Raw genomic sequence first — 25,048 nt, forward strand, 5'->3', positions numbered from 1 at the left:
TGCAACAAATGATTTTCAGAGTAGGTATTCTCCTTAACTCTTGCAATTCAAATAAAATTCAGAATATATCCTATTTACTTGCAAAGTGAGCTCAAGGTATCAGTTACTGCTTAGGGTATCTTAGTTACTTCTGTCTATCTCTATATATCTTCACCTCCCACTCCCCACTGAGCTCTGGATAACTGGTAAAACCAAGCATGGCCATATATAGCAGACTATAACCCTGTGGACACTCAGTCAAGCAGCTGCCACAACACCGTAACAACTTGCATAGCCTAGACACTTGAGTTTTGTATTTTGAAGGACCAATGTAAAGTTCCAAACACCCACTCTACCAAAGTGTGTAAGCCCTGCCTAGGCAGTTTTCAGTGACAAATTCTTTCTGTGGACACTGCTGTCTGCCTTGAGCTGCTGTCCATCAGCCTCCAAAAATAGAATGCACATTCTTAGACCACTCAAGTGTCAAGGAAAGGAGGTTAATGCAACATTTACACTCCTGGAACCCCTACCGCAGGACAATTCCAGATTGAGAAACTTAAGGCCTCACTGGAAAAGCAGGGTAAAAAAGGCCAAGAATTTAAGTAAATCTCTTTAAGCCCTTCTAAGTAGATTTTATGTTTGCTAAACTAAAATAATGAAGTTGGCATGCTACAAAAGGAGTGGTATTTTGTACACTTTAAATTGCAGTGAATACTACTACATAATAAATTTCTATTTACCATTATTTTCTGCTCTCCAGCAAATTAGCATCTCTTTCTCTAGCAATTTTAAATTAAGAAGCTTATAAATTTGTCCTGCTTTGTTATATATGATGTAAACAAAGAAGATAATTTTTTCCCTGTGTTTGTCTTTGACAGAAAATGTATTTCATACGTTTCTGATTTTATTATTTAACGACATTGGCTCCCGTTTCATGGATCCCAGAGATGGACTTTTCCATTTTAGCTTCCTAACCACTACAGGAGCTGGGAGTCTCACTCCTAAGACTGTCCTGTAGATATGTCTACTCTTGCTCTTTAATCACTCTATGTTCCCTCTTCTAATTTCCCAAGAAAAGTAAAACTGGAATCCTCATGATTCTGAAAATGGTATACAGAAGCAAATCCATATTTAAGACAATTCTGTTAAATGGAAAATCAGGGTGGGGAAAGATTACTATAACATATTATTGAAGATGTTAGCCAAGGAACTAGCCAAGAATCCCAAGGAACACCAGTTTTTGTTAAGATACCAAAACAATCTTAAAGCGAAAGGGATTAAGAGGGTCACTGGAAATCATGGTTATTAATCTTCTTTTCCAAATGAAATCAAGTCAGAGAGAGTGTCCAGAGACAGACTGAGAATCAAGGCCTTGTGTTTACCCCAGGTCTTGTCTGCCATCTACATACTCAAGGACACAGCAATTAAGCTCATGTTCCAGGAGAGAAAACTGTCCAGCCCATCGAAGTAGCCTCTAAAAATTAAGTAAATGAACAAGGGAATAACAAATATTACCGTTTTGGGTTCTGGCTTCTGAAAGCCCTTTCCTGGGATGTTCCTGTTGTTTTGTAACCTTCTTTCTCTTTCCTGTTTTAGCTCTAACTCAAGCTGGTGCCTGGGACAGATGGGAGAGGAAAAGGATGAAAATTTGGGTTTCTGCACTCATAATCTCTAAAGAACGCCCAACCCTTTTCTTAAAGCTCAGCAATTTTAATACTTAATTAATAAAAAGGATACTAGATATATATGGGCAATCAGGTTTTAAGGTGTTAAAATATAATACAGTAAAACCAGTAACACTAAAATACAGACATTTTTTAAATCTTTCTTGGGTAATTAAGAATGTACTTTAAGATCTCCTAGTACCCGAGGGTCACCACTCTCTGAATATCAGTATTAATATTAACTCTTTTTTTTTAAGAGTCTTACAATATTTCTTTAACATTTATTTATTTTTGAGAGACAGAGAGAAACAGAACACCAGTGGCGGAGGGGCTGAGAGACAGAGAGGCAGGCTCCAGGCTCTGACCTCTCAGCACAGAGCCCAATGCGGGGCTCGAACCCATGAACCGTGAGATCATGACCTGAGCTGAAGTCGGCCACTTAACTGACTGAGCCACCCAGGCGCTCCTAATATTAACTGTTAGTAAAGAGTTGTGGTCAACTGAATGGCAATTAGTAGGATTTGCTATAATGAAAGACAGTATTTACCAATTTTCAACAAGAAACAATATGAAAGCACTAACACTGTAGTCCCATTTCGTTTTAATTAGCTGGTCTCTCTTTACAGTTATGTGTTCAATGCCCAGTTACATCATCAACCACTAATGTCCTTAGTAGCCATGTGCTTTTATATCTAACAACAAAGTTCTCTTTGTTTGAAGTCAGTGGCTTCTGCAGAGAATTGAGTCTCATTTGACAGATAATATGGAAGAGTTGTTAAGGACTTGGGAGTCAAGAGAGAGACAGGCTTTGAGAATGCTGCCACTGACTAGCTGCACTGTGTCAATCTGGACAAACTGAACCCATCTAAGCTTTAATTTCATCTGAAAATGGGGGGTAATATAGTCAACTACTAATAGGGTTGATGGGAAGATGTTAGGACAGAAAGCCTGTGAAGTACTTTGTGAAGTTTCTGCACACAGTAAAAATTTAGGAAATACCATTATTAGTGTTAGGTTGGCTATTAATTCTCTTACTCCTTTCTATTTATTTGGGACCTTGAATTCTAACTTCCTAATTCTTTGGTTGCAAAGCATGTTGACAAGATTTGGAAATGTTGATACAGGTGAAGCTTTCTGAATCTAATTCCAGAGAAAGGACATTACAAAGACAGAACAGAGGGGGCTAGATCCTGGGACCTCCTAATCTTGTGGCTAGCCTTAGAATTACCCACGACCACCCTGTCAGCTCCTGCTGCCCTCTCTTCACCGCTGCCTGGTGAGCGCCTCCACTTCCAGCTGCAGACTGTTTATCTTGTCTCCGAAGTCCTGCTTGAACAGCCGGTTGTCCAACTCAGCAGACTGGCGGTCTCGCTCAGCCTGGCGCAATCTGGATGTGAGCCACATGAACTTGTGATAAAAAACAAAAGCCATGGTGGGGAGGAAGACCAAGTTTACAACACAAAATAAAGCAACCCAAGGAAGAAGGCATGGAGAGACGTGGCGGGGTGGGGTGGGGTGGGGGGACAAAAAGCTTTGCAGGACACAGGGGAAGAAATTATATGGGGGAAAAAAGATGGAGAAGAAACAAATTCCAACGAAAAGTAAGATGAAGGTGAACCAGGCAGAGGAAAAGTTGATTTTCCAATTTTTTTTTTTATTCTAGTACTACAGTTTACAGCCATTAGATGATAAACAATAAAACATCACTTTTTAGAAAATCCATATCCAAAGCCAACCTCAAGTACACAGTAATTAAAGTCAAATCCACCTTTTGTTTGTGTTTATTTCCTAATAGGTTTGGTACTTCATATTTCTGCTTTACACACATAACTGGAACTTGCAAATGGGCAACTACCTTATTATATGTGGAATTAGAACATGTTCTTGGTCCTTTCCCTAAACCACAAATTATATTAAATCACGGACATTACACATTAACCCTTACCAAGGCTTTTCGGGTGTTTCTATAAGGAAAAGCCTTTGCCAGAGTTTGGCCATCTCTTTCCTTTTCCATTCCCACCAGGTTGTGTGTGACTAAGTGGACAAACAACTCAGCACCGGGCCTATGTAAGATTCCTGATCGTATTCTCTGGAGAATTCTAATGAATGTTTTCTTCTATATATCCCATAACTTTGCACCTATAAAGAAGCATGTTCTAAAAGGTGAAACCTCTGGGGCTCTATATAATAGAATTTGAAAGCATGCTATCTGTAGTCTTTAAAATGTTTTATTTTAGTGTTTGAGCACTCCTCCCAAATGCTCATAGAAAAGGCAATTCATCACCACAAAAGGTTGATGAAAATAAGAACAGGTGCAAAATTATAAGAACTAAAATAAGTTCAAGAGCACAGGATATTCCATGAGGTTAGTCATATGCTCTTTGACTTGACTTTGGTTCAAGTCTGTAAGGACCTATAGAAGCACAAGTGAAATCTATCTTACTCTCTTAATTCTGGTTTTTCCAAGAAGAAGGTAAAGAGTTTCAAAAGCTGGAAGCAAAGGGGGGTTATCTTTGTTCCCACCTAAGCAGCTGAAATGCTGCAAATCATACCAAAATGAGAAAAAAACATTTTTTTGTCAAGACTTTTTGAAGGAATGAAGGCTTATGTACAGCCTGTTCCCCCATATCAAAAGTCATTAAAAAAAAATCCAAGTATTTATAGGATTATTTACAATGCAAAGCCTAGAAAGGGGTAGATCTGGGGTCACTTAGAAAAAGAAGCCCTGCTAATTAATCACTCTTGTGGTTATCTACTGGGAATGTTTGTTTTTAGACTAAATAATAATAAAGAGTTTTTTATGTATCTATTTCCTACCTTGAGATGGTTTTCTAATAAAATTAGATAGTTAGTTTCCTAGAGACTAGCAAATCCCCATCTGAACAGAAAGTAATAGAAGCTCTTAAGTCAATGTTTCCAGCAAGGAATGACAGGTGGGGAACCATCACTCATGTCTATACCTTGTTGTCTTTGCTTCAAAAGGAAAAGCAAGATAGATTTGAAAATTGTGTAGTGTTTTTTTTTTGTTTTTTTTTTTGTTCTGTTTTTTTTTAATAGACGAGTTTTTCATTAAAATTGTTCTCTCTGAGCTACCTAAATAGGAAGTGGCACTGCAGGAAAATGGCAGAGGTAGAAGATGACAAATATTAGGAGGGTTTTCCAAGCTTCCACATTATTACGTTATCATAAGTTACCTAATCACTACCTTTATCTCTATGTACTTTAAAGAAATGTAATGATGCGGGTTTCCCACCCCCTCCCCCCCCAAAGTCACTAAGGCAAAAAAGTTGCAAGCAATCTTGGTTACTGAGAATAGAACTGTAGTGAGATGCTAAGTACTTATCCGTGGCTTGGGGAGTAAACCTACACAACAGAAGTGGAAAGGGGCCAGGGCCTAGGAGACACAGAGCTATTTTAGGAGAGTGCTAGTCCATACGCTGTCACCTCCTGTTCACTACGTCGCAGTGGCCGAGCAGGCTTGCTGGTACACACAATGCACCTGGAATCTGATATGGTCAGGGACTGCTTGTAAAGGCATCAATAAAATCTGCACACTGGGTTTTAATTAATTCCCTAGGCTTTTCTTGTGTGTGTTTTTTTAAATGGTGTGTTTATCGGTCAACTCAGAAGTAATTTCTCAAAGTTTATTTGGCAATTAATTGAGAACTTATACTAAGGTTTCTAACTCTGGGGAGAAAATAAAGAAGAAAAAAACCCACAGCCTATATATCAAACTGGTTTTTTTTTCCTTTCTTTTTTTTTAAAGTCCCAACAAATTCAAAGTCAATTTTTGGTGACATTTTATGTAGAATCAGAGCCTAAATGTAGTAACTTCCAGATTTCTTTCTTTACAATTAAGTTGTACGTCAGACTTGCGAGGTGACCACTTGCAAAGTGCCTAATGATGTTTGGGGATCAGTTTATTCGCTGCACTATTTAAGGTCTTTGCCTGTTTCACCAAATCCTTTTCACTAAATTAGTAAGATAAAAATAAAAATGGAGTGAAAGGGGAATGAGAAAATGAATAAACGGGAAAGACAAAAATAACAAGAGAAAAAGTCAGCTTAATATATGAAGAAAGAAGTCATTGTTTTAGTTCTGTCTACTTTAAGTGCCACGTCAAAAAACTATCAAAAAATAATTTGCACAACATTTCAAAAATACAACTTATGAACACCAAAATTAATGTTAAATCATAAACATGTAAGTGCTCATGAGCAAGCACTTAGAGAATGTCCTAGTTAGACCTGATACTCTTTTATTAAAAACCAGTCAAACCAGAAGTTTCAAACTTATTTGCTCATTTGCAATTAACTTGTGAGTTACCATTAATATGCAGTGCCATTTAGGACCACCCCCTGGTCAAGCATCATCTGAATAAAAGAAGTAACCCATTCATCCTTTCATTCACGCACCAGCTAAGTGAACATCTTGCATGTTTCATGGCACTGAGGCAGATCCAACGAGGGAACTTAAAAAATTCATTAACTAACCCTGAGAACTCACACTCTCATCAGAAGGTACACACACACACACACACACACACAAGGCTGTAACGTGAGGCAGAAAGTGAGAAGTAAGCATTATGGGCAGGTATGGATATAAGGCTCTGGGAATTCCAACAAGGGCAAATGGGTAGATTACTGTTATCAGAGAAGTATCAGAGGAAGCTCTGGAGAGGTGGCATTTGAGTCTGAATGTAAAAAATGTATGTCAAGGGGCGCCTGGGTGGCGCAGTCGGTTAGGCGTCCGACTTCAGCCAGGTCACGATCTCGCGGTCCATGAGTTCGAGCCCCGCATCGGGCTCTGGGCTGATGGCTCAGAGCCTGGAGCCTGTTTCGATTCTGTGTCTCCGTCTCTCTCTGCCCCTCCCCCGTTCATGCTCTGTCTCTCTCTGTCCCAAAAATGAATAAACGTTGAAAAAAAAAAATGTATGTCAAGAACAAGGGAGTGGGAAGAGGAAGGGCATTTCTAGTTGGTGGGTCCACTAGGGAAGGAATGGATGGGGAAAGTGGAAGCATGTGCAGGGACCAGCAACTGTGTAGTTTTGCTCAAGTAAAGGAAGGGTGACCAGTGGGTGTTAAAGGTGGCATCACGGGCTGGCAACACAGAATGACCGTGGGTGCCACAACTCCTTCACAAGAGGACGTGTTTCGGGCAGACTGAATTGTAGGTACCAGTTGAAACAGCCAGTCAGAAGACAAAAACCCAAGACTGGTCTCCAGAGGGGACAGAGCTGGAGGCAGACAAATTTAAGATAGCGGGCAGGGGTGACAGTGGGCACACAGAACCGCTCAGAAGAAAGGAGAGACAAGAGGGAGATGGTGGGGAGGAGAGAAAGGAGCTAAAGCATTAGAAGGGCCCTCAGTACCCCTGACATCACTAGCACCAACGCATTCCGAGACTTCAATGATGAAGAAGAAAATAACAACTGTAAACATATTTAAAAGTGCTTTCATCCTCACAGGTTATCCCTCCTCCAACACGACACTGAAATGGGATTATGGAAGAGGGTTACTGTTCTGCTGTTCAAAACAGTCACAAGAGGCTGATATGTTTCTTAAAAATGTTTTCAGTGACATCTTAGAGAAACACAAAATTTAACTGGCTTTCTACCAGCATGCCTGGTGTTAAGTTGGGAGAATCTCATACACTTTGTTTGCCAAATGCAGAGCACACTTCTCTTACTTCCAGCACTAAAAGCCCCAAGTGTTTCACTAAAGAAACAGCACTTTTACCTTTGTTCGAGTTGTTTGATGGTAGCAGCCATCTGATTAGTCTTCTCTTCCAAGCGACTGTTTAATTCACTTTTCTGTTTCACTCCTAAGTCGGAACTCTGTTACAGAAAAGAAGTATGAGTGATGTACATATAACATAAAGTCCTGAAATAAATCACACAGGCCTCTTGAACCTTACGAGTAAGTGGGAAATAGAGAAATAGAAATGCTCATATATTTGTATACCAGTTAATTTCCTGGTGGAGAAGAAACAAAAAGCAATGTTTAATATTAATATTGCTGTAAGCATCTTTGCCACAAAAATGAACATCAGAAGGTTCATCAATTTATCACATTTCAGTATAAAAGCTAATGGAATACAGAACTCAGTTGGCAGGTTAGGCTGGAGAGTAGAAATTATCTTATGGATGTAACAGACCCCCTTTCCCATTACAATCTGAAAAGTGACCATGGCTTTCCAGAACAGCAACACGGGACCCTGCAATGGTCTGATTCTTAAAGTGGTTTATTGGCAGCTAGCCTCAAAATGAGATGCGACTCTGGGAAGCCCAGGGATCTTGGAGAGCCAGTGAGCCTATTCCTCTTATTCCCCCTACCTGCAGCTTAAAGGCAAGTTCATGCTTGAGAGCCCTGAGATCATCCAGCTGCTGTCGCAGAGACACCAGGGCGTCCTGCTTCTCACAGACATCCTTCTCCAGCATCTTCATAGCCAATTCCATCTCCTGTCGCATGCTGATCTGGATCTCCAGTTCTTTTTCAACATCCTGCCCCCAAAGGTAAATAAACTGCTTATTCTCTTTCATCAACTAAGTTCAAACTCTGCAATTCCAAAGGAAAAGGTGTGAACTCTCAGGTCTGAATATTTTGGCAAAATAGGTAGAAATTATCATCCAATGCAGAGACATTAACAACAATAATTAGGATCATCACAAAAATATTTACTCAGTAATTTACAAATCTGAAAAACTTGGTAGGTCAAGATACTGCTATTTAATCTGTGTAAAATATGCACATACTTGAGACACTCCGTGATAGTAAGAGAAGGGATGTCATGTCCTATTATGGAAATGTATATAGAGTGCTACAGTAGCTACCAATAAAATGAAACAGATGCAGTTCTCTTCAATGTGGATGTTACTGACATATTCAAGAGCTCAAGAAACCCAAAAGATACTTTAGGTCCCCACCATAAACATCTCAATAACGGGGAATGATCGATATGGCTAACTGAATTTTTATATTCACTTAACATGAAACCCATTTTTGTTTCAACCATTATTAGTGCAACATTATTTGGATGATCAAAGATACAAAGACCTGAGGTTCTTCTGCATCCATGCTGTGCCTGGGGCATATCTAGGACCTACTTGCTTGGTTTCTTTTCTTTTTTAACAAACATGTATCTTATTGTGACATAAGGAATGTGGAAAATTTTGTGTAAGATTTTGATTTTGATGTGCCATCTGAGGTACTTCTTTGTGCATGGGTAGCATGATTAAATGAGACTGCTTCTTAAAATGCTGACATATATTATTTCTAGAATCTTCCTCATAGAAAGTGTTTTGAGCTCTAATCCATAAACACATAGAAGGAAAATGATAGTCATTTCAAGGATACTAAGATTATATTGCTGTTTTCTCAGAACTCCTGAAATTCTATTCTTACACTGTTAGTTGGTGATAATTTTTAGTACAAAGCAGGGCACCTTTATTTGCAGGCTCTTCCCTATTTTCAGAAACACTATTGGTGGGGGGAGATCCTTTTGTCTGTCATATTATCAAAATTGCAGGAGTTAATATATCAATATCATTGATATATTAATATTAATATACTAATATTAATATACTAATACTTATTAGTATAATAAGGGGTGTCTTAATATACTAATACTTATATAAAATCTATTACAAGAGTATTATTCATTATTATACATTTATGCACACACACACACACACACACACACACACACACACCCTCTAAGGAGACAAATCAGAATCTTCACAGGGGCTTGGATCATAAAGTTTAAAAAAGTAGGTCCCATATACCTTATGTTCTTGTAACAGAAACTATAAAACTACAAAAGCTGTCTCTGAAAATGGACTGAGAAAGCATTATAGGGAATATGGGTTCAAAAAGAGTGAGAAACGGGGCTCTGGGTGGCTCAGTTGGTTAAGTGTCTGACTTCAGCTCAGGTCATGATCTCACAGTTTGTGAGTTCGAGCTCCATGTTGGACTCTGTGCTGATGGCTCAGAGCCTGGAGCCTGCTTCAGATTCTGTGTCTCCCTCTTTCTCTCTGCCCCTCCCCCACCCATGCTCTGTGTCTGTCTATCTGTCTCTCTCTCAAAAATAAACATTAAAAAAAAGTGAGAAACGGGGCGCCTGGGTGGCGCAGTCGGTTAAACGTCCGACTTCAGCCAGGTCACGATCTCACGGTCCGGGAGTTCGAGCCCCGCGTCAGGCTCTGGGCTGATGGCTCAGAGCCTGGAGCCTGTTTCCGATTCTGTGTCTCCCTCTCTCTCTGCCCCTCCCCCATTCATGCTCTGTCTCTCTCTGTCCCAAAAATAAATAAACGTTGAAAAAAAAAAAATTAAAAAAAAAAAAGTGAGAAACATACACCTGAAACTAATGTAACACTGTGTGTGACCTACACTCAAATAAAAAATTAATTAAAAAAAAGAAGTCATAGAAACAACTAATTAAAGTATCATTATAAGAGTCACAGAAGAGCTCTGTATGCACAATATTCTCATTAGCAAATATTATGATATGAAAAAATCCACGCTAAGACTTAGCTAAGAGGGTTTTCTAGATGTCATTTTAATTGAGTCAGATAATTAAAAATTTCCTACCATTTTTAAATATCTTATTTTTTCATTTAATTTTTTAAATGTTTATTTATTTTTGAGAGAGAGAGAGAGAGAGAGAGAGAGAGATAGAGGGAGAGAGAAAGAGAGAGACGTGAGTAGGGGAGGGGCAGAGAGAGAGGGAGACACAGAATCCGAAGTAGGCTCCAGGCTCTGAGCTGTCAGCACAGAATCCAAGGCGGGGCTCAAATCCACAAACCCCAAGATCATGACCTGAGCTGGGGCTAGATGCTTAACTGACTGAGCCACCCAGGCGCCCCCCAAATTTCCTATGGTTTTCTAATATGCACTGTATTAATCAATTAGCAGCTAGCCCTTCCTATGGAAGAAGGTAATATCCTTGGTTAAGAGTGTTTTATACAACTAATGCCCAGTGAAGGTAAAAATCAACCATATGAAAACTTGCCTTTATGTAGAACCATATTCACAATAAACATACTCAAAATTAAAAAAAGAAAAAAGAAGAGTGAGAAACAGTTTTTTAGGATCTACAAAAATCTGTTAGGTCACTATTAATGTTCCTGACCCTGGTCTGTAAGATCAAACCTCTCTAAGTGGGCCTTTATGTTTAATGGGTTTCTGAACTACTAGAACGTAAGTGAAGTTTACCAGTCGCAACTGTGTCTCCTCCTTTAAATGCTTTCTGGCTTCACTCAGTGCTTGCCCATCTGAAGTTCTGTCCTGCTTAGGACCCTTGAAGAGATACACGAAATAGTAAATATATTTAAGGATTAAAAAAAAAAAAAAAAACCCTGTACAGCGTTAGCTGACGCTAGTACTGCTGTTTAGTAAGGAAAAATGATTATATGTGGTTAAACGGGTGTAACAATGAATGAAGACAACAAAGAGATTGAAGAAGCTTAGTAAATAAAAAATTCTGTTCTGAGAAATCACATTTGTTTTCACAAAGTCCACACACTAAAGCCAAACCCATTACTCACAGCAAATGACTTCATCCCCACTCAGAGCCTAGTTGCTTCCTTTTTAGAATAATTTTAATTACTATGGATATTTGGATTCTTAGGTCACAGAAGGTTAGAAGTATGAAGATAAAAGGGAGTGTGGAGACACTAATACTTTCAGGGAGAAGCAACAGATGTCAGTGACATCATAATAGCAGAGAAAAAGCACCCAGAGCAACCTGGAAACATTTAAGTATAGGTGCTAGAAGCTCTATCAGTTCCAACAGTCCCTACGGTAGCATCACTGTAATTTAGTACAGAATTGCCACTGTTGGTAATTATGATTTTCAGTCATCATAAAGGGCTAAATGTGTTAAATTATGTCCTCTATCTAAGACTGCTTAGAATTGTGTAGTACATAAAAGGTTTGCAAAAAAATCTGTATAGACATATATAAAAAGTTTGATACTTTAAGAGGTTGAGTTATCTGGTAAACTCATGTACATGGTAACTCCCAGTGGTACCAGATAAACACTTCTTACAAAATAGTACCACGGACTAAAAACAATGATATATTTAATAGAATAAATATAACCCTGAACTACAGTGCAAATCATTAGTACAAAACAACAAGAAATTGAATGAGACCTGTTCTTGGAATCTTTAAACAGATGTAGGTGGCACAGAAGCCAAGGAGCATCTGTAGGAGAAGGGGCCTCACCCTGGCATAACCTCCATTATTCACTCGATTCTACATGGAGTCTTAGTAAAAACAGCATGCTATATGTCAAGTAGCTATACGTTTGCTACTTCCAAACAGTCCTCTAGAGTACAGGCCTTCCCCACCGCCCCGCTAACACATTAACACATCTCTAGGAATGCTTTATAAATCCAGTAAGGTTAACCTTCCGATTGGATTCCAATATGTAGGAGCTTTCCTCTTTAACTCGTTCCATTTCTTCTTGCAAGGTAATAATCCTGTTGTTTGCAACTGCAAGCTGTTGAAAAAATTTAAAAGATAATCTTTTATTTTTCTTTTTTAACAGAGGATAAGATAATTCATCATCTGCTAGGACATGATTTTCAGGCTTGAATATTCTTAGAAGGAAATAAAGTTATCTATGACTGCATAAAAATGTTCTCATGGTGTGGGAAGTTAGGAAAAGTATTTTTAAACTAGGTTAGGTAAAAATAAAAAATATCTACTGTTGCTTTTTGTGTAAACTCTTTTTCAGGACCAAAATGTTAACTTAAGATGGTTTACCTCAAGGGTATTCTCATGGGTAACTTATATTTTGTTATAATACCTATTTCTAAAATGTTTAATAAAGAGGTCACCTTGGGGCACCTGGGTGGCTCAGGTGGTTAACTGTTGGACTCTTGATTTTGGCTCAGGTCACGATCTCACGGTTCGTGAGATGGAGCCCTGCGCGGGCTCTGTGCTGACACCATGGAGCATTTTTGGGATTCTCTCTCTCTGCCCCTCCTCTGCTCGCACACACGCAAGTATGCATGCATACTCTCTCTCTCTCAAATAAATAAATAAACATTATATATAAAAAAAGAAGTCACCTCATGCCTTGGGATTCATCTTATAAATGATACATAAGAGCTTTGATAGATGATTTTTAAGAGTAAAGAAATGAACTAAGTCCTTGCTCTAAAAGATACCATTAAGTATCAAAGAGACTTTTTTATTTCAGCACCTAAACAGGTAAGGTAATGTTATTAGCAGTACACTGCTAAGGGGAAACATTTATATCCCCATTCCAACAGGAGGGGATCTCCTCATGAGCAGTGAGCATAGGTTCTGCTTAGTTCTGGTTCTAGTGCGTAAGTACAGAGGAATCTGGGCTCAGGCTGCTTTCTAGAGATGGGTCTGGAAGCCCATTTTTCCCTCTCCTCCATGGGCCTCACGGTACATAAAAAAGTTAACTCTGGACAAGTGGGTCTGCTTTCTAGATCCAAAGACACCCTCAAATGGGTTCTTCCAAGATTTTAACATCAGAGAAAGTTTTAGGAAACTATGTCTGTATCTCCAAGTGGGCCTTCTAATTCAGCTTTATCAATAATAAAGTGGATATTTTTATATCATCATCTGTTTATAACTTCTCACTTTATCACACTGATTCATTCAGGAAAAGAAAAGAGGGTTTTTTTTGTTTTTTTTTGTTTTTGTTTTTGTTTTTTTACTGGCCCTCTTAAATCCAAAATATATGGAAAAGAGATCTGGGTGGAATAGACATCCAGATATAGATATATGGAAAAGAAATGAGACATATGGAAGAAACAGATCTGACTTGCCTTTTCTATTCTTTATAAAGCCTATACACAGTGCTTACCTATCTCTACAAATCCAAGGTTTCAATAAAATAAATGTTACTGGTAAAATAAGTACATGAATGAATAAATTAATATTGCTAATAAAATAAATCTAGGTCAGAAGGACAAGTCTTGTGACTGAGGGAATAAAATTAATAACTATATTTACTGGGTGCTTATGATGTGTCAGACACTGGTCTAGGCCTTTATGTATTACCATTTAATTCACACAAAAACCTTACTATTATTTTATCATCCCCATTTTACAGAGAAATAGATCAAGAAATAGAGGCTTAAGTTATTGGCCAGGATTAGAAAGTTAGCAAGTGCCAGAGCTGGGACATGAATCCACGTAGCCCAGCTCTAGAGACCATGCTTCACTGTTGGGCCTTATTGCCTCAACAGAGGAGCAGCAGAAACACGGCAGAAAATTTCTATGCAGAGTATTTCAGAAACTTTGTAGAGGGGCACCTGGGTGGCTCAGTCAGTTAAGCCTCCAGCTTGGGCTCAGATCATGATCTCACAGTTCATGAGTTGGAGCCCCACATCACGCTCTCTACTCTCTGCTGTCAACACACAGCCCGCTTTTACTCTGTCCCCCTCTTTCTCTGCCCCTCTCCTGCTGGCGTGTGAGCATTCTCTCTCACTCTCTCAAAAATAAATAAATGTTAAAAAAAAAAAAAAAGCTTTGTAGAGTAAAATTCTAAGGACCGTTTCCTTTAAGTTTTAATTTAAGAATCTATATCCAAAAGTGAAGCCCACAAGGCTGAGAAATAAGGAAGGTGTTTGAAAGTTGTAACAATGAAAATGTTCTGAAGGAAAATGTTTAAACAGCATCTTCCCAACCAGTGCTTGAACTTGGGTTTTATTTAGACCAAATCTATCTCACAGTATATAACAGGGTAGTTATAATCAGAAATACATAAGAGAAAGTCTTTGTCACCAGAAAATTTTATGTAACATTTTTCATAGAAACATCTAATGCTATTGAAGAAAAAAAAAATATGTGGCTTAGCCGCTGGCAAGTTAAAAAATGTCTTTACTAATCAGAAGCGAAAATGAGGTTAATATTTATTCTTATTTTGGGGACTTTCCTAAGGATTTTCACATATATATTCTCCTGTGATCTTCAAAGCAACAGTGAGGCTGAAAGGGGAAGTATAAATACCCTCATCTGCCAGTGAGGGATGGGGCCTCCTGGAAGTCAAGTGACTTACTTGCTCAGAAGCACATGACTCGTAAGCAGTGTGACATACAAGAAGGGAATGCTGGTGTTCTGACCAGAGCTCTTTGTATTATCTGCACTACCACCCCAAGGAGAAAATGAGATCCTTGAGGGTGGGAGCTTGCCAATCTGGCACACATCAACCAATGCACACATAAATTTCTCTCTAGCTCTAGCACGTAAGCAGTACCAAATGTTTGTTGAGTGAACAAACGAACATCAAGCTATATGCTAAAGGTTAACTCTAGGCTAGCCCAGACAAAACATTCATGCAAAAGAAAGCAAGATATCTGATGGGCCCAGGTTCTACGCCTTCATAGTCCAACTGGATAACAGACACCCCTGAGATAAGCCAGCTGGCCATTCTCAGTCAGAACAAGAGATTATGTCCTATTACAGACATTATCTGAAAAAGCCAAGTCCTTTATTTTCAAAGTTCCATAGAAATGACTGGTTCCACTAATGCACATTATTAAATTCTATGTCAATCAAAGTGTTTCCAAAACACTTACCTCCTCTGTCAGTTTAGTGTTGGATTTTTCTAATGCATCCACTTTTGCCTGAAGGTTGTTTACAGTAGCACTATCAAGAAAGGAAAAAAAAAACAAAAAACCATAATGGTTTCTCTTGAAAAACAGAACAATATCTTGTACTTTCCATTTAAACACCCATCGCATTTATCATTCATTGTCTAAAGTCCACAATTCGTGATAGAATTGCAGGTTCTAAGACAGTTTACAAGTGGCTGTGTGTCTTAACTGTTACATCCTGGCCACTGAAGCTTGTATTTAAGAAGTACTTGTTGGATGAAATTAAGGAGCTGATGCACGGCACAGTATATAATAATAAACTACATGAATTAAGTGCTTGCCATACACTGAGCACTTTTCTAAATTATTTTATTTGCATTATTTCATTTACTCCTTTCAACAACCCTATGCATTAGGTATCCCCAAAGACAGATAACGAAGCTGACGCATGAAAGAGTAAGTAATTGTCATGCTTCTATTTCACTATCAAATGTAAGCATACTTCTGCTTGACTAATATCTCCATTAATTCACTGTAGTCATTATTAGTTCTTGGTCTCCAGAGAAAATATACTTAAACTGCTCTTGAATTTTCTAGCTGGAACCAAGACTACTCAAAATTTATACTGATACTGGTATAATCATATAATAGGTCTTACTTTATTAAAATTGTTATCTTTTTAAAAGAATTGTAAGCAAGATAATAGTTAATGGATGGAGAGATCAATTTTTCTGAATTATTCAACAGTCTTTATAGCATAACAAGAACATCAATGTACTTGAGAACACCAACAGAATTTGGATCGCTCTCCTCACGAAAGAGGAGATGGTTTCATGTTCTGGAAGTTCTGAAAAATACTTAGTATTTGGGAAAATAATGGTAGTGATGGCAAAGAGAGGGTAAACTAATACTATCAATTCAATGTATAAATGTCAAATCCAAGGGACCAACAAGATTAATCGAAAGGTCCCAAGGCAATGAGTGGATTACCCAAGATCACTCTTGAAATATGCGGCTGGATCTACTGAACCAAGAAGGCTGCTAGTTTCAGCAGGGTATGTCACATGGTTAAGAATTTTTAACTGAACATAGTCAATCACTAGAGTTATAATTACATACTAATCTTAAACTGCCTTTCACTAAAGGTCACCCAAACAGTTAAATGCCATTTATTTAGTGCCTAGCTCAGTGCCTGGTAAGCAGGAATTCAATTTATTTTTATCGAGTATTGCCTGAATTTATCTCATGGCTCATCAGTTTACTCTTTCCTTCCTTTGCAACAAAATCCCCAGTAAAGTAAAAGTATTGATTCATTCTTTACTTTAGATGTCTGTTGAGTTCCTCTACATAGTTCTTCTGATCCAGAATTGCAGTAATTTGGCCATCTCTGGGATGGGAGGGGAGAGTGGGAGGAAAAAACAGAAATAAAATAAATAACATTAGAAACACCAAGATCCTCCCTCCATTAATCTTTTCATATAACAGAGAAAAGAAAATTGTAGCACAGAAACCAGAAGACAGACCTGATGTATAATGCCCTCAAACAAGAAAGACTCAGAGATTTAAAAAAGAAACAAAAAAATTCTCCATATTAATAAAGCCTTTGCTATAGCTTAAGTCCCTTAATAACTCAGGTTATAGGTATAACACTATAATTTATCAGAGGCATTTAAAAATAAAAATTTTCATCTCACAACTGGTAGCCTTTTTAGCTTTGCTGGTATTATAACAACAACTCTCCTGTGAGATCAAGACCTGAGTGGGGATCAAGAGTCGGATGCTTAACCGCCTGAGTCACCCAGGCGCCCCTCTGAGGTCTAATTTCTAAGGGCCATGTGGATATTCTGAAGTAATTTTACACTTACAAGAGCTGTAAAAGCAGTGCTGAGTTTGCGTTTATTCTTCACCTCATTACCCCGAATGTTAACATTGTACATAACCCCATATCGTATGTTTAATATTTCAAATTTTAAGAAATGGAGAATGCAATTTTCTGATCAAGAAGGCCACGTTTTCAAACACTACTTCAAGAGAAGGAGCAAGGGATTCCTTTTATAAACCTTTTTATTTTATTTTGTTAGCCCCTGAACCACACAGTAGAAAACCACTTAACCAAAACCCTTTTAGGGCTTAGCATGCACAATAGTCAGATACTTTTGGCAAGATTCTATTAAAGCTATATCATCGGAAATTCTTCCAGCAAGTGTGTTAAAGCACTACTGTTGTAAACATTAAATGCTATTGAAGAACATTAAAGAGAAAAGAAATTTAATTTTCTTTGTACATACCCTTCACTACCTTTACTGCTGTTCCCATCCTTGAGATACATTGAAAAATCTATAACTCCAACCTACAAAGAGAATTTTCAGAATTTAACATAAAATTAGATACTTTTTCCGAGGCATAATACAATATCTCTTTCTGGGCACTCAGAACAGCAATGAAGTCATGACAGTTATTAGGAATTTTGATGAAAATGTAATGTTTTACTTTTATAGGACCAGAAGACCAGATCATGCAAGTCAACAGAAGATTTTGACAAGAAAGTCAAGAGAATGCTTAATATAAATTTAAGGTTTAAAGTTTCTTTCTCTTTTGTGTCTTTCAAGTATTTTGCTACTGAATCCCTATTCACTTACAGGAATAATAGTTTAAAAATGATAATTACAAAGAGAATGCACAGTTCCTTAAAGAAGTTTTGGAAAATACAGATAAATAAAAGGATGTAATACAAAACACCCATAATCCCAACCACCCAGATAGGACCACTGTAACAATTTGATATCTATTCTTCCAAACTTTCATTGATGCATTATGTCTAAATTTTTCAGGACTGCTATTTCATTATTCAGTTTACTTATTTTTTTAATACAGGTCAAAATATCATATTTCCTTTTCCATTTTCTTAGAGTAAAACGTAACAGAAATTTGCTGCAGTATTTCATAGAGAAGGGGTGAGAACGAGTCAGAATGAAAGCAACAGCTTTATTTAGTAAGCAATTAATACGTGCCAGGCCCTGTACTAGGTGAATTACGTTACTAATTCTTTTATTCCACACAATAACTATAAGACATAGATACAGATACTCTTTTTTAAATCCCTGTATTTCAGCTAAGAAATGTGAAGCATCAAGAAACTACAAAATTTATTCAGCTAGGAAATAAACAAGCAGAATCTGAACCTAAACAGTTTGGCTTCAGTCTGTATTCTTTTTTTATTTTTATTTAAAAAAATTTTTAATGTATGTTTATTTTTGAGAGAGACAGAGACACAGTGCGAGCAGGAAAAGAGCAAGATGAGAGGGAGACACAGAATCCGAAGCAGGCTCCAGGCTCTGAGCTGTCAGCACAGAGCCCCATGCGGGGCTAGCACTCACAAACCGTGAGATAGTGACCTGAGCCAAAACCAAGAGTTGGACGCTCAACTGACTAAGTCACCCAGGTGCGCCAGTCTGTACAAACTATTTTAAACAGGGGTCACAGTCAAGAGAAAATTTGAAAAACACTCATAATACATAAATGAGTCAAATCAGAAGAAAAAACAAAGTAATTGCTTATATTCACATCAAAATTTTTACAAATACTATTCATGACTCACAGAATTTCTCTTAATTTGGTTGGTGTAATCTGATCAACCCAAATTCTGAGCTAACAAAACTCAGAGTGACGCACTTTGTAACTGAGCACATTGTGCATACCTGAGAGTCCAAGTCTTCTCCTTTCATACAGAAATTGGCATCAATGACGTTGAGACCCACCAAGAGACCAGCAATTATGGCTCCTTCTTCTTCCATCATGAGGGCGTTGGGTTCATAGAATTCGCTGTAAGAGAAATCCACAGAATGCTCTGTTGTAACAAAATCTCAAGAATCCAATGATGTAATCATGAGACAAGCAGAAAATGCTGGCCTCATAGTTGAATATGGGTACTATGATAATAGAGAAAAGGTTAAAAAAAAGAGGGGGGGGATAGTCTGAATACTTTATTTTAGATAATAGGTGCATGAATAGACTCTAGATAATAGACAGTCTAGCTGAAAGAGAAGTGACCAGAATGGTAGTTTCACTGAAGTGATTATTTATACTTTCCCCACATATTTGTATTTGAGATGCAAGGGATGATTTTTCCATCTTTAATGCATCTTTAAAAAATGGTTTTTTAAAAATTTGCCTCGGAGATCTGCTTTATTTGTAGGTGGGTGTGTATCACATTGTTGTTCTAATTTGCACTTACATGATGGCTAGTGAACTTATGTATATATATATAAATATATATATTTTAAAGTTTATTTTAAGAGAGGGAGAGAGAGAGAGAGAGAGAGAGAGAGAGAGTCCCAAGCAGGCTCTGTGCTGCAAGCATGTGGGGCTCAATCCTATGAATCATGAGACTGTGACATGAGCTGAAATCAAGAGTTGGATGCTCAACCCACTGAGCCACCCAGGTGCCCTTACATTTATATTTTTTTAAAGTAATCTCTATGTCCAACATGGGTTTGAGCTCACGATCCTAAGGTCAAGAGTCACATGCTCTACCCACTGAGCCAGCCAGGCACCCCTCTTTTTAATGTTTACTAGCCATTCTGATTTTCTCTTGTGAAACGCCTGTTCAAATCCTTTACCCATTTTTACATTTGCTCATCTATCCTTTTTTGAAAAAAAAAGAAATTTTTTTTAATGTTTATTTTTGAGAGAGAGACAGAGCACGAATAGGGGAGGGGCAGAGAGAGAGGGAGACACAGAATCTGAAGTAGGCTCCAAACTCTCAGCTGTCAGCACGGAGCCCGATGCAGGGCTCACACTCACGAACTGCGAGATCATGACCTGAGCTGAAGTTGGAGGCTTAACCAAATGAGCCACCTGAGCGCCCTTGCTTTTTTCTTACTGGATTGAAGGAGCTCTTCACATACCCTGATTCATATCATTTATTCAATATATGTGTTACAATTATCTCCTTTCATACTCTATGGATTGCCTTTTAATCTTGTGTCTTTTGATGAATGAAGTTCTTCATTTTAATGTAGACCAATGTATCCATTTTTTCTTTAACAGGGAGAATTTTTTATGTCTTGTTTAAGAAATTTTTGTCTACCTTATATTGTCTTCTAAAATTTTTACTGTTTCCTCTTTGCCATTTGTGTCTATAATCCATCTAGAATTTTGTGTGCTGTTTTTAAATTTAATGTAACATGTCAACTTCCTGTCTTATTGCATCTGGGTAAATGCTAAGGTTGAGTCAAAAGCCTTTCCTGTTTTCTGGGGGTATTAAGTTTTAGCCTACCCTGCAAAGGACCATATATATGCCACAGTGACAGACTGAACACATGTAATAAGCATCTATTCTTGGGTATGTGTGTGTGAGGTATGGGAGGAAGTATTAGTTGAACTATGTGAAATTGTCATGAAACAACTATTTTTGATCTGCAAAAACAGCAAATTTATATGATTTGACCTCATATAAAATATAGAACATAGCAAGAAAAGAACAAAGTTCAATAAGATGTTCATACCTGAGAAGTTCCTTCTTATTGATCAAAGCTTTCATGTATTCTGAGAGTTTCTTTTGCATTAATGCCAAACGAAGCCAGGCTCTTCCTCTGCCTACTGGTGTCCTACAGAAACACATGAATCCAACAACTACACGTAGCAGAGATAGAGGCCATAGTGGGACAGATTCACTTACTCTTGTTAATAGTCCCCAGTAATAACATGCACACTGAGGTGCTCCTTACAACCTATTCTCCCACATTCCTATGTGAGGAGTTCTGTGTGGGCTGGTGGGACTAGGGGTGTGTTTGGGACAACTGCTCTTGTGAAGAATGAATTACTGAGACTACAATTTGAAGATTAAAACCTCTGGGAGTCCCAAATGAAAATGTCCTATCACATTAGCATCGGTAAATCCTCATAAACTTAGTGTGGATCATTTAAGTGTCCAAATACTCGCAATGTGGACACAGTCCATTCAGGCCTCTATCTGATTAAAGTTAAACCAGTCTAATTTGAGAAAATGATCAGTCCTCTTTTTGAGTTCTGAGGCAGGTTCCCAGTGTCAGTTCCTGAGGTCCACTTGACAACGGTTTTAATCTTGGCTCTTAAAACTTCATTGAACACATTCTTTTTCTTAGTTGGGTCTAGCAACCTCCCTCCTAAGAGCTGATTTCTTGAGACTCTAACTGATTCCCACAAGTACTTTTAAAAAAATAAGAAAAATTTTGGCATTTTAATATGAATACAACCTCTTTTAAATTAGTGATAATTATCCCTCACAGACACACTTCTCTTAATATTCTATATTAGCAAGTCTCTTGTAGTAGTACATATTCATAAAAACAGCATGCATTCTGGACTGTTATGAAATAAATGATTATGGTCATCATTATCTTTAGACTTGAAGGCAATGGTTAATGTTTTCCTAGCAGAATTCTGGACCTTAAACTTACTTAAGTCCTGGAAGATCTTTAACACTTGCTGTTATCTCTGCAGCTTCTGGAACAAGCTTTTCTACCAGTTCTAGAGGCCCCCAGAAGGATTTATTTTGTCCAAGAAAAGTTTTCTTAGCTAAGGTGATAAAAACAAAGCAATGTTTTAATATCCCTTGCAACATAAACATGCCCTCCACACACAAACACATATACACACTTCTCTCTCATCTATTTAATCCTTTTTATCAGAGAATTAATTCTGCATTATCAGACAGTTCTGAAATTATTCATGCTTTCAGAACAGATAACATTTTGTAAAAACCAAAAATCCCCCACTCCCCAAGACTCAGTCCTTCTTCTTTCAGGAAGAATTTATAACTAGACCTATAATAATAACAATAAAAGGCTTTAACAATATAGTACTTAAAGCTGTGTGGTATTAGTGAAGAAAAGAGTCCAATGGGAAAGAATATGTAACCTGGAAACAGGCTATTAACGACTGGGGAGGGAGCAGGAAAGGAAGCAAAGTGAACTAGACCAGGTTCTGCCCTCAAAAGCTTATGGTCAAGTGGAAGAACACAGAAGCAAGACTCAGGAGATATGAATTCTAGCACTTGCTCTGCCCCCACTCACTGTGTGACCTTGGGCAAATTACCTCCCATTCTAGGCCTGTTTCCACCTGTCCAACAGAACTGCCGTATTGGACTAGATACTCGTAATGTCCTTTCCAGCTCTAGCATTTAAGGATTTAAGCCCTGCATGTCTTTTAATTCAACCACATCCCTGTCTCCCTGTCTGTGCTCATATAGGGTGCGTTCCAATAGATTAATATTATTAATTCAAGCCTCTTATTCTTTGGCTCCAGAAAGAACACTTTTCTTGAGCACGTATTGCTAGAAAATAGCTGCGTGCACATTTGCATTCTGGGGTCATGGCCTACCCTTCAAGCCGTGTTTCAGGCAATGTTCCATCACCACGAAGAACTGCTGGAGGGGTGCATAGTCTGAGTCCAGAGTTCTTCCCAGGTTCAAAGCTGATTCAATCAAGCCCTTGATACTCAGCTTGGCCATGTTCATCAGGTTCATGCGTTCGTTAGCCATGAGATAATTAGGATCTACGGCCAAAGAGGGAGAGGATGGAGCCTGGTTAGTGGAAACAGCACATTTAGAAATTCAATGTTTCATTGTGTTGACGTTAGCATCGAAGGTGCAAAAGCAATGGTGGGTAGGACTGTTGGGTGTCTTGGCAAGAATGGAGACAGTGGTTTTGTATTCTCTGCCAAGTACTTGCTGTTAAAAAAAAGAAAGATGCCAGTTTCCTTTAGGAATATCCTTGATGCAACAGTGAAAATTGCTCATTTTATCAAATTTCAAGTATTGAGTACAGTCTTAATAATCTCACCACCACCTCTGCCCTAACCTAACCTGGGTGCCCATCCTAGCTCCCTCACTATTGCACAACCTTCACACTGGTCTCTGTGATTCCACCCTGGCCCTGCCCACCTCGTTCTCTACATAGTTTGTGAAGTGCTCTAAAAATTAAAGGCAATGTAGAAAAAAAAAAAAGTACTTAAACTTTGTTCCAAGTATACGATTGACATTATTAGTATTACTATTTATGTTAATTAGCATTATTGTTATTTAAACTAAACATTACATAAACTAAAAATAATTAACCGTATTAACTACCAAAATTTTAAGACTTAGCATAGGGTGTGATGAACTATTTGATGAAAGGGACTAAGTACCACATTTTATCCGACAGAACTCGGCACGATCCAGGCACCTGCTACCTTCACTTACTGGGGCCTATGCTGTGCCAGGTACTGTGGGCTGCTTCTGACCGTTACAATTTCAATCCCTCCTTACGTCAGGCTGTGAGACAGTTACCAGTAGCACCAACTTACAAATGAGGCTAAGCGTGTGAAAGAGCCAGTCCCTGGGCCCAGCCAGTAAGACACAACAAGCCAGAGTTCCAACTATATAAATCTGGCTTTGTTGTGCTGTTCTCTGAGGTAGTAGTTTTAAAGAAAAAAAAAGTCAGAATTGGTATATATATTGCCATTAATTCTTCCTTGCACAACAAATCCTTTAACACCAGGCCTCAAATGTGACTCTCTTTCCTCAGGGCAGGTAAGTGTTGAGACCAGAATAAGCTCACAAGGTAAAATGCACAACAAAACTACCCCCTAAAACATAGCCGCTAAAACCAGTTTTATCAGACATTAATTCCCAACTTTGTTACTGGCATTTATGTGCACTCCAGTGTTTCTAACCTCCCATAATCGCTGGAAGAAATGAATGGGATAAACGTGTGTGGGTGTGCATAAATGTTTGTGGACAGCAACTAGATTCTGTTTAACCTCCCAATAGATGGCAAGAAAATGTCATTGGAGAGCTGGATTGGAGACTCTTGCCAGAATGGTGATGTAATTTACACTTCTACATTGCCTCATGTCATTCTTCTTACAATCAGTAGCAACATGTTCAAGACATCTGTTTGTGGCCTGGGGTGCATAAACCATGCAGAAAGATGAACTAATGCCTAGGGAAATTAAATTCCTAATACCTCGGATGACTTAGTATGGTGCTATACCCTATTGAACTAATCTACATCAAACACAAACAACCCATCCATTCTTTAGAAAATACTGCTCTCAGCTTCTGCACTACTAATGTTTTGGCCAGATAATTCTTTTTTTTGAGGGGGTGTGGGGTTGTTCTGTGAATTAAGTTTAGTAGCAACCCAAGCCTTTACCCACTAGGTGTCAGTAGCATCCTCCAGTTATGACAACCAAAAATATCTCCAGATACCGCCCAATGCCTGTCCCCTGGAAGACAAAATCAGGTTGCTTCCCCACTGAGAACCACTACTCTAAACAAATAAAAGAAGGTCAAACAAAAATCAGGGTAATTTGACATTAGGCATAAAAAGCTCAAAAGACTTCACTGCTCATTATTAATTATTTAATGCAGAAGGTAAAATGTTTATTATTTAATGCTTATTATTATCATTTTTGTGAATAGTATATAAGAGTATGGGCATTACAAATCATTTTAATTACGTTTCCTGGTTAGTACGAAATCAAACTACTGAAAATAATTCGCACTTAAAATTAATTATTTCTTTGTTCCATTTTGTAATGTTGGGTACTAGTAAAGATCACCAAATCACTAATTTAATTTGTCACAAAATAAAAAATAATCTATTCAATCAGTTTGTTACTTGTCTTAAATCGTACTCGAGTGTAAAATGATTTTGTGGAACGAATATATGCTGTTAAAAAGGGTTGCAGCAACCCAAAGGGAGCATGGAAGGACTTCTGGGGTTCTGGTTTTTGGTGTGCAATTGTTGAGTGTGTGAAAATTCATTACACTGAATACTTACAATGTGATATTTCC

At 38.0% G+C, this 25,048-nt stretch overlaps 1 protein-coding gene across 9 annotated transcripts in view; it reads right to left on the reverse strand.

Moving 5' to 3' along the window:
• Window positions 1-25,048, reverse strand: part of RUFY3 (RUN and FYVE domain containing 3) — an 81,121-nt gene that overhangs the window by 7,023 nt on the left and 49,050 nt on the right. For 6 of the 9 annotated variants that reach the window (XM_045473812.1, XM_045473813.1, XM_045473816.1 and 3 more), the window contains 13 exons: window positions 22,588-22,761; window positions 21,666-21,783; window positions 20,733-20,834; window positions 18,924-19,047; window positions 17,514-17,575; window positions 16,547-16,612; window positions 15,208-15,277; window positions 12,054-12,146; window positions 10,856-10,939; window positions 7,978-8,145; window positions 7,382-7,479; window positions 2,911-3,030; window positions 1,495-1,594 (listed from right to left, as the gene is read on the reverse strand). In XM_045473812.1, coding sequence (XP_045329768.1) covers window positions 1,495-1,594; window positions 2,911-3,030; window positions 7,382-7,479; window positions 7,978-8,145; window positions 10,856-10,939; window positions 12,054-12,146; window positions 15,208-15,277; window positions 16,547-16,612; window positions 17,514-17,575; window positions 18,924-19,047; window positions 20,733-20,834; window positions 21,666-21,783; window positions 22,588-22,761 — 1,379 coding nt within the window. Of the gene's footprint in view, window positions 1-1,494; window positions 1,595-2,910; window positions 3,031-3,276; window positions 5,615-7,381; window positions 7,480-7,977; window positions 8,146-10,855; window positions 10,940-12,053; window positions 12,147-15,207; window positions 15,278-16,546; window positions 16,613-17,513; window positions 17,576-18,923; window positions 19,048-20,732; window positions 20,835-21,665; window positions 21,784-22,587; window positions 22,762-25,048 lie in introns of those variants that run through there. The other 3 variants (XM_045473819.1, XM_045473820.1, XM_045473821.1) reach the window with 1 other exon arrangement.

Source organism: Leopardus geoffroyi, chromosome B1, assembly GCF_018350155.1.
Source record: "Leopardus geoffroyi isolate Oge1 chromosome B1, O.geoffroyi_Oge1_pat1.0, whole genome shotgun sequence".
Taxonomy (NCBI): Eukaryota; Metazoa; Chordata; class Mammalia; order Carnivora; family Felidae; genus Leopardus; species Leopardus geoffroyi.